Consider the following 10,158-nt stretch of genomic DNA (forward strand, 5'->3'; position numbering starts at 1 on the left):
AGACCACTCAGCCACAGAACATATACATATATTATGATATAAGGTAGTGCAGACAACTTGTTAACTGCCTTACAGTGGTAGAGTAATTCCTTGCCACACACACACACATCCGGCTCTTGTGATTGGTCCGTCAGCTCACCTAATCCGTCAATCGGGCAATACGTTAAAAATGCGACGCGTTTGTGAACATTAAAGCACCGCAATAATGACGTTTTTTCTAGGTCTCGGCCTCCATAGGTTAGGTGGGTTGCTTGGGTTCAGACGTTCCTGGTTAGGGAAAACAGTTGCATTTCTTACGTAATAGAAAATGGAGAAGGGGGAGAGGAGGAAATGTAAGAGAGAGAGAGAGAGAGAGAGAGAGAGAGAGAGAGAGAGAGAGAGAGAGAGAGAGAGAGAGAGAGAGAGAGAGAGAGAGAGAGAGAGAGAGAGAGAGAGAAAGAGAGAAACACAGAGAAAGTCCAAAAAGAATATGTCTGGAAGATCGTCCCTGTTACCTAGCAGTAAAATAGGTACCTGGGTGTTAGTCAGCTGTCACGGGCTGCTTCCTGGGGGTGGAGGCCTGGTCGAGGACCGGGCCGCGGGGACACTAAAAAAGCCCCGAAATCATCTCAAGATATCTCAAGATAAAGATACAAGAGAGAAGATGTAACGGCAGTGGGAGGAAGCTCCATATATCTGAAAGTGTGTGTATTGTGTGGTGGGGACTCACTGCTCTCCCAGGCACAGAGCTACGTGGGAGTATACACCCTACCCTGGGTGACACAGGGGCTTTCCTGACTCCCATTAACTCCCACACAAACTTGTGATGAATACACAAACTAATCCTCATTTTTAATGGCCATTTGTCCACTTGCTATATGTTAAGGAGGCTATGGTGAAGAGGTTGTCAGAGATTACAACACATTATCTAGTGGTACACCTTGACTACCACTAGTCAAGTCCTTGACTACCACTAGTCAAGTCCTTGACTACCACTAGTCAAGTCCTTGACTACCACTAGTCAAGTCCTTGATTACCACTAGTCAAGTCCTTGATTACCACTAGTCAAGTCCTTGACTACCACTAGTCAAGTCCTTGACTACCACTAGTCAAGTCCTTGATTACCACTAGTCAAGTCCTTGATTACCACTAGTCAAGTCCTTGATTACCACTAGTCAAGTCCTTGACTACCACTAGTCAAGTCCTTGACTACCACTAGTCAAGTCCTTGACTACCACTAGTCAAGTCCTTGACTACCACTAGGTAATATGATGTAGTTGTCATCAGCACGTTCACAGCACTGGTCGGGGTGTAAGCTCACACACACACACACACACACACACACACACACACACACACACACACACACACACACACACACACACACACACACACACACACACACACACACACACATGTCATCAGCAAGACAAGGCCACGGAGAAAAACTAAAGCTTTTCCCGCTAATCGTTTCATCTGAAAAGAAGCTGCTGATCTTCAAGCTCTTTTGGCTTAAGTGGCTTTGAAGAAAAGGCCGAGTTACTGCTGTTAATCAGCAAAGCTTCCTTCACGATAACGCCAAGCTTTTGCCTCTAACCATCTAAGCTTCTTTAAACAAGGTCGTATAAGCTTAAGCAACGCCTTAATTAAGCTTCATCAACGCCTGAAGCTTCAACAAAGTTTTAAGCTTCCGTGAGGAGCAAATACGCTTCAGAAATGCCTTTGTCTCCGAGCTTATGATGTTATAACATCTTAAGCGCAGAAGGAAAAATATATTATGTAATGGCCTCGTAATTTTACCAACAGAAATTCAGTGTGGCGAAAATCACGTCACCAGAACGATACACTAATGAGAGAGAGAGAGAGAGAGAGAGAGAGAGAGAGAGAGAGAGAGAGAGAGAGAGAGAGAGAGAGAGAGAGAGAGAGAGAGAGAGAGAGAGAAAGAGAGAGAGAGAGAGAGAGAGAGAGAGAGAGAGAGAGAGAGAGAGAGAGAGAGAGAGAGAGAGAGAGAGAGAGAGAGAGAGAGCGTGTGTGAGTGAGTGAGTGTGTTTTTGAAACATAAAATATATGACTTGGAGAAAAGAAAAAAAAATATTGAAGGTTTTAAATTTGGTAACATATGGATATATGTGTATGTATATTACACATATATATTCCAGTGTATATATAGGGCTTCTGAGGCCTAACATGTGTATTTAGTCATTAGGGAAATTGCTTCCAGAAGCTCGCATGTATTGGTCAGTATAGACCTGTAGCTTGCTCGTGTTGGGGTGCTGATAAACCATTTTTAGAAAGACATATATACATATATATATATTAGATAATATTTTGGTAACAGTCTTTCTTGTAAACATATGTTAATAAATATGACCGAAAAAGTAAGATTAATAATTCTAACACGAATTTTCTCAATATTTCTTATGTTTCTTTTCACTGTCGATGGTAATTGAAAAATCAATTCTCCAAAATTAATTTTTATTTTGAGTCTGACGGGACACTTGAACGCGTTTCGTAATAACTTATTACATTTTCAAAGACTTTAGTTTACACACACACAACTATAACCTGCAAAAACTAAACAGAGTCTTACTATGCTATCATTTAAACAGCTTTTATCTTATATACTCGCAGGGTATATAAGATATACATATACTTGCGAGTATATAAGATGAAAGCTGTTTAAATGATAGCATAGTAAGACTCTGTTTAGTGTTTGCAGGTTATAATTGTGTGTGTGTAAACTAAAGTCTTTGAAAATGTAATAAGTTATTACGAAACGCGTTCAAGTGTCGCGTCAGACTAAAAATAAAAATGAATTTAGGTGAATTGATTTTTCAATTACCATCGACAGTGAAAAGAAACATAAGAAATATTGAGAAAATTCGTGTTAGAATTATTAATCTTACTTTTTCGGTCATATTTAATATATATATATATATATATATATATATATATATATATATATATATAAATATATATATATATATATATATATATATATATATGTCGTACCTAGTAGCCAGAACTCACTTATCAGCCTACTATGCAAGGCCCGATTTGCCTAATAAGCCAAGTTTTCCTGAATTAAGTTATTTTCTCTATTTTTTTCTTATGAAATGATAAATCTACCCATTTCATTATGTATGTTGTCAATTTTTTTTTATTGGAGTTTAAATTAACGTAGATATATGACCGAACCTAACCAACCCTACCTAACCTAACCTAACCTATCTTTATAGGTTAGGTTAGGTTAGGTAGCCGAAAAAGTTAGGTTAGGTTAGGTTAGGTAGGTTAGGTAGTCGAAAAATAATTAATTCATGAAAACTTGGCTTATTAGGCAAATCGGGCCTTGCATAGTAGGCAGAGAAGTGCGTTCTGGCTACTAGGTACGACATATATATATATATATATATATATATATATATATATATATATATATATATATATATATATATTAGTATATTTTGGTAGCAGTCTTTCCTGTAGACATATATTATTAAATATGACCGAAAAAGTAAGATTAATAATTCTAACACGAATTTTCTCAATCTTTCGTACATTACGCTTCACTGTTGGAGGTAAATCAAAAATCACTTCTCCAAAATTCATTTTTATTTCTAGTCTGACGCGACACGGGCGCGTTTCGTAAAACTTATTACATTTTCAAAGACTTCACAAATACACAACTGATTAGAACTTACGTATCTCTGCTATTATATCTACATTTGAGTGAGGTGGGAGGGATGATGTGGCATATAGTGACGTGGCATTAACACAAGACAGAACATGAGGGGATATTAATAGGGTATTAAAAGTATCAACACAAGACAGAACAGAAACAATGGGTATTGAATAGAAGTGTTTGTAGAAAGCCTATTGGTCCATATTTCTTGATGCTTCTATATTGGAGCGGAGTCTTGAGGTGGGTAGAATATAATGGAAGGTAGAATGCACAACTATATTCTACCCACCTCAAGACTCCGCTCCAATATAGAAGCATCAAGAAATATGGACCAATAGGCTTTCTACAAACACTTCTATTCAATACCCATTGTTTCTGTTCTGTCTTGTGTTGATACTTTTAATACCCTATTAATATCCCCTCATGTTCTGTCTTGTGTTAATGCCACGTCACTATATGCCACATCATCCCTCCCACCTCACTCAAATGTAGATATAATAGCAGAGATACGTAAGTTCTAATCAGTTGTGTATTTGTGAAGTCTTTGAAAATGTAATAAGTTTTACGAAACGCGCCCGTGTCGCGTCAGACTAGAAATAAAAATGAATTTTGGAGAAGTGATTTTTGATTTACCTCCAACAGTGAAGCGTAATGTAGGAAAGATTGAGAAAATTCGTGTTAGAATTATTAATCTTACTTTTTCGGTCATATTTAATAATATATATATATATATATATATATATATATATATATATATATATATATATATATATATGCAAACAAGCCTGAATGGTCCCCAGGACTATATACAACTGAAAACTCACACCCCAGAAGTGACTCGAACCCATACTCCCACAACTGGTATGTACAGGGACGCCTTAATCCGCTTGACCATCACGACCGGACAAAAGGAAGTGATAGCCGAGGCTATATGAACCACTTCCCCGCCGGCACTCGGATGGTAATCTTGGGCATAGCATTTTATCAAATCACCTCATTCTTTGGGGCACACGTGAGGAACACAAATGCAAACAAGCCTGAATGGTCCCCAGGACTATATACAACTGAAAACTCACACCCCAGAAGTGACTCGAACCCATACTCCCACAACTGGTATGTACAGGGACGCCTTAATCAGCTTGACCATCACGACCGGACAAAAGGAAGTGATAGCCGAGGCTATATGAACCACTTCCCCGCGTCCCTGATTAAGGCGTCCCTGTACATACCAGTTGTGGGAGTATGGGTTCGAGTCACTTCTGGGGTGTGAGTTTTCAGTTGTATATAGTCCTGGGGACCATTCAGGCTTGTTTGCATTTGTGTTCCTCACGTGTGCCCCAAAGAATGAGGTGATTTGATAAAATGCTATGCCCAAGATTACCATCCGAGTGCCGGCGGGGAAGTGGTTCATATAGCCTCGGCTATCACTTCCTTTTGTCCGGTCGTGATGGTCAAGCGGATTAAGGCGTCCCTGTACATACCAGTTGTGGGAGTATGGGTTCGAGTCACTTCTGGGGTGTGAGTTTTCAGTTATATATATATATATATATATATATATATATATATATATAACTAATCGGCTATCACCTCATTATGTCCGGTCGTGATGGTCAAGTGGATTAAGGCGTCTTGTACATACCAGTTGCGTTTGCTCCTGGGAGTATGGGTTCGAGTCACTTCTGGGGTGTGAGTTTTCAGTTGCATATTGTCCTGGGGACCATTCAGGCTTGTTCGCATTTGTGTTCCTCACGTGTGCCCCAAAGAATGAGGTGATTTGGTAAAATGCTATGCCCAAGATTACTATCCGAGTGCCGGCGGTGGGGTGGTTCAAATAGCCTCGGCTATCACCTCATTATGTCCGGTCGTGATGGTCAAGTGGATTAAGGCGCCTTGTACATACCAGTTGCGTTTGCTCCTGGGAGTATGGGTTCGAGTCACTTCTGGGGTGTGAGTTTTCAGTTGCATATTGTCCTGGGGACCATTCAGGCTTGTTCGCATATATATATATATATATATATATATATATATATATATATATATATATATATATATATATATATATATATATATTAAGCGTTGTAGTTCATTGCGTTCAGGTCACTTGTTTAATTTTTCCTTGGCGGTTAAGTATTTTCATCTCTCCTTAATTATGGCGGTTTTTCCCACATATATTAAACAGTTTACAAGCTTTGGAAGCTTCACAACCCAAGGTTATTATTGTTATAAACAACCTCATAAACTATTCAAACAATTGTAAACAAACTCAACATGACTGGGGAAAGATGTATATGTTTCGTAAGTGATTGGTGTAAACAAGCTTGCCTCGCGAATGCTAAATCGCATTATGCCATATATACGAACGGCCAATTTACGGTGTACTATGTATCATAGCTACTCGCAAAACTGATGGGGCTGTCACATTTTCTATCTTCGTTTTCTATCTATCTCTCTTCGTGGGTCTGCGGTTAGGTTAAGTTCGGGCAATATTGTACATCATATTAATGACGTAAGTCTGGTGGAAGTTGGGATTGAGATACGTCTGAACTCCGTCACTGTGCTGTGGGTAGTGCGCGGTCCTGGCGAGCCTGCAGAGACGACGCGAGAGTTCGATCCCAACACATCATCATCTCTATATTTTTATCATAGATTCATCAGGCTATTGTGATATCATTTTGCAGCCATTTTGCCTCCCTAATGACGCCGTCAGATCCTTACACCTTTACCAGCGGCGGAGGAGAACATCTTCAAACCATAAGTAGAGTAGACGTTGGATAATTAGGCACTTAAGAGGTGTAATGACTGTTCTTAATGACCATGAAGTTCCTTTCTGCATGGGTCGGTTCGCCTTCAGCCATGCAAGCAGAGGACCACGACAGGCGCCTTGCCCCTGCTTGGGGGTGGGTGGGGGTGGTCTTCTAATCACATGATTCGCAGTTCGAATGCTCATGTTTCGCGTGGATTGGTTTTGTACGTTTGAGTTTAACTCTTTTTGTTGCAAGGTTTTGCGCATGTGCGATTGAGATAATGGGTAGTGGTTAGGGGATAGAGGGGGGGGGGGGGTCAGTGGGGGGGAGGGGGGGAGCTACATATGCAGTCACATATGTAGCACCGACACGTGTGTGTGTCTGTTGTGGATCTTGAAAACGGGAGACATTTGCCTCCCTCTGGTTCTTGCACCCGAGGATACTTAAACGGGTCAGGTAAAAACGGGTCAGGCCCGTTGATAGCTGCACGTCGTGGTTGGTGGGGTGACCCACCTGCCGCTTGGACTGGTCGGTCACGGCCTCGACCTTCCTCGTGGTATTTTTCTCTGATCGGCGTTCGATTACGCTGGGGCCAAGTGGGTAGCCATAGCCTTCAATCCGTCTTGCTATCCCAGCTTCTTGTCCTTGTATCCCAGCTCCTTGTCCTCGTATCCCAGCTCCTTGTCCTCGTATCCCAGCTCCTTGTCCTCGTATCCCAGCTCCTTGTCCTCGTATCCCAGCTCCTTGTCCTCGTATCCCAGCTCCTTGTCCTCTTATCCCAGCTCCTTGTCGACGTATCCCAGCTCCTTGTCCTCGTATCCCAGCTCTTTGTCCTCGCATCGCAGCTCCTTGTCCTCGTATCCCAACTCCTTGTCCTCCTCTCTGACAAACTGTTCACCACATCAACTGTTTCCTGTCCAAAATTACATATACCGTCAGGTAGTTAGCGCTTACCCGTCTGTTTACCGTCCAATGCGGTGTAATTACCAAGATGGAGATCAAACCTAAGTATACAGCTTAAGAGGGGGGGAAGGGGAGGTGGGGGGAGGGGGGGGGGGTGGGAGGAGGGGGGGCTCGTTTCCCGTCTCGACTGTCCACCTGTTATGTATAATCACCCGTACGTCTCCCTGTCCGGTTTACGGAACACCTGTTATCACTTCTCTGATATCATGGGCTGCGGTTTCTGACAGGTCGTTATCGCGGGAACTACCCCCCCTGTGCTAACCGTTGTTGTTGTTGTTGTTATTGTTTAAGATTGGCTACTTGGAAGAAAAAAAAAGTTCCAAGTAGCACGGGCTATGGTGAGCCCGTAATAGCAGGTAGTTAGTTATCAGGTGGTATATAGGGCTTGATGTGAGGGGTGGTAAAGCAACACTAACCTCCCCTGTAAACTATACTGTAAACTCTTATTATACAATAACAATAGTTTACATTAGGGAAACCATCGTTATTTATTATAATTAAGACTGCCGCTTTGGCAGCTCGGGTCGGACAAAACTGCCTCTTTTGTGGGTCGGACAAAACTGCCTCTTTTGTGGGTCGGACAAAACTGCCTCTTTTGTGGGTCGGACAAAACTGCATCTTTGGGGTCGGACTCTTGGAAGAGTATATATATAGAGTTTGAAGATGGCTTAGTACCTCAGTCAGCACCGCTCCTGTGCCAGGTAAGTCCACTACGGGCTCACCATAGCCCGTGATACTTGCCCCGCTCCTGTGCCAGGTAAGTTACGGGCTCTCCATAGCCCGTGCTACTTGGAACTTATTCCGAGTAGCTGAATCTATAACAACAACAACAGCTTAGTACCTCCCGTGATTGATTGCAATCTGTCCTCTCGCATGACACATCGTTTTTTTGATGTAAAAACCCCTCAAACGTACGTCAAAGTAAGACGTACTAAGAATCACTTAGTGGGCTCGCAGAATTGACGTAATGCCCCCGTTATCTATTCGTGGATCCTAGGTAAGGTAGGTTAGGTTAGGTTAGGTTAGGTTAGGTTAGGTTAGGTTAGGTTAGGTTAGGTTAGGTTAGGTTCGGGCTATTGCGCAGATACATCATTTTAGCGACGATGTGAACGGGCGAGAGGACGGGCTGGTTGATTTTTAGCTAAAGGGCTAACACTAAACCGAAACCCCAGGGAGGTGGTCCTAAGTGGGTGGGTGGAACCGGTGGTCCTAAGTGAGTGGGTGGAACCCGTGGTCCTAAGTGAGTGGGTGGAACCGGTGGTCCTAAGTGAGTGGGTGGAACCGGTGGTCCTAACCGGTTGGAGTGGAACCAGTGGTCCTAACCGGGTGGGTGGAACCGGTGGTCCTTAGCGGGTGGGTGGAACCGGTGGTCCTTAGCGGGTGGGTGGAACCGGTGGTCCTTAGCGGGTGGGTGGAAACCGGTGGTCCTAACCGGGTGGAGTGGAACCGGTGGTCCTAACCGGGTGGGTGGAACCGGTGGTCCTAACCGGGTGGGTGGAACCGGTGGTCCTTAGCGGGTGGGTGGAACCGGTGGTCCTAACCGGGTGGAGTGGAACCGGTGGTCCTAACCGGGTGGGTGGAACTGGTGGTCCTTAGCGGGTGGGTGGAACCGGTGGTCCTTAGCGGGTGGGTGGAACCGGTGGTCCTAACCGGGTGGAGTGGAACCGGTGGTCCTTACCGGGTGGGTGGAACCGGTGGTCCTAAACGGGTGGGTGGAACCGGTGGTCCTAAGTGAGTGGGTGGAACCGGTGGTCCTAACCGGGTGGGTGGAACCGGTGGTCCTAAGCGAGTGGGTGGAACCGGTGGTCCTAAGCGAGTGGGTGGAACCGGTGGTCCTAAACGGGTGGGTGGAACCGGTGGTCCTAAGTGAGTGGGTGGAACCGGTGGTCCTAACCGGGTGGGTGGAACCGGTGGTCCTAAGCGAGTGGGTGGAACCGGTGGTCCTAAGCGAGTGGGTGGAACCGGTGGTCCTAAGCGAGTGGGTGGAACCGGTGGTCCTAACCGGGTGGGTGGAACCGGTACTCTCAGGAAGGGAATTTCAACGAGCGAGAAAGTAGTGTACACGCGGACAAAAAATGTCGAATGGGTTCATGATTAATAACAAAAAAAAACTGGTTTGGGTTTTTCAATAAATGAAAAAAAAAAACGAAGATTTAAATTGAAATACATATACCCAAGTTGGCCCATATTAAAGAAAAATTTATTTTGTGTTTTTAAACCACTCGGGGTTTTTTTTTAAATTAATAATAATGACAAAAAAAAATCTTTTCGACAGTCTTGTCTTACAAAAGGTGGAGTTCCCATAACTATTGGGCAATTACACTCGTTGTAACCGCTTATCATAATTGCTTTTGGGTCCCCAGGGGGGGGGGGGGAGGGACCGGATGTGGTCCCCTTTCCACCTCCCCCTTACCCCCCCCCCTCCCCCTCCCCCTAAAATAATCCTAGTTCCTTCACCTCTCGCCAGAGGGCAGTGGAAAGTAATCATGGGAATCGTGTCGTCTCTGTTTGTCAATTCATATCGCACCGGACCCATGGGGACTGTGTGTGTGCGTGTGTGTGCGTGTGCGTGCGTGCGTGTGTGTGTGTGTGTGTGGGAGGAGGGAAGGGTAATAGTAGTTCTACCGCTCAGTAACTTTATCACAATGACGGTGAAACAGTAACCATGTAGTATAATAGTTTTTTTTTAATTCCTGTTGCAATGGTCCAAATTATTACCTGTTGCTAGAGAGCAAATATTATCTGCGTGTGTCGCAATGTTCCGAAGTGGCGTGGTGTATGTTATTGAGA

General features: G+C 43.7%; 1 protein-coding gene across 1 annotated transcript in view; it reads right to left on the bottom strand.

Annotated features, from left to right (window-relative positions):
* LOC138349918 (extracellular matrix-binding protein EbhA-like) overlaps positions 1 to 9,904 on the bottom strand; it is a 12,195-nt gene extending 2,291 nt beyond the window's left edge. Inside the window, exons 1-2 of the mRNA XM_069299909.1 lie at positions 9,826 to 9,904; positions 9,047 to 9,365 (exon numbers count right to left, since the gene is read on the bottom strand). Of these exons, the coding sequence (XP_069156010.1) occupies positions 9,047 to 9,365; positions 9,826 to 9,904 (398 nt within the window). The remainder of the gene's footprint in view (positions 1 to 9,046; positions 9,366 to 9,825) is intronic.
* Between the last annotated feature and the right edge of the window lie 254 nt (positions 9,905 to 10,158).

Source organism: Procambarus clarkii, chromosome 43 (assembly GCF_040958095.1).
Source record: "Procambarus clarkii isolate CNS0578487 chromosome 43, FALCON_Pclarkii_2.0, whole genome shotgun sequence".
Classification (NCBI taxonomy): Eukaryota; Metazoa; Arthropoda; class Malacostraca; order Decapoda; family Cambaridae; genus Procambarus; species Procambarus clarkii.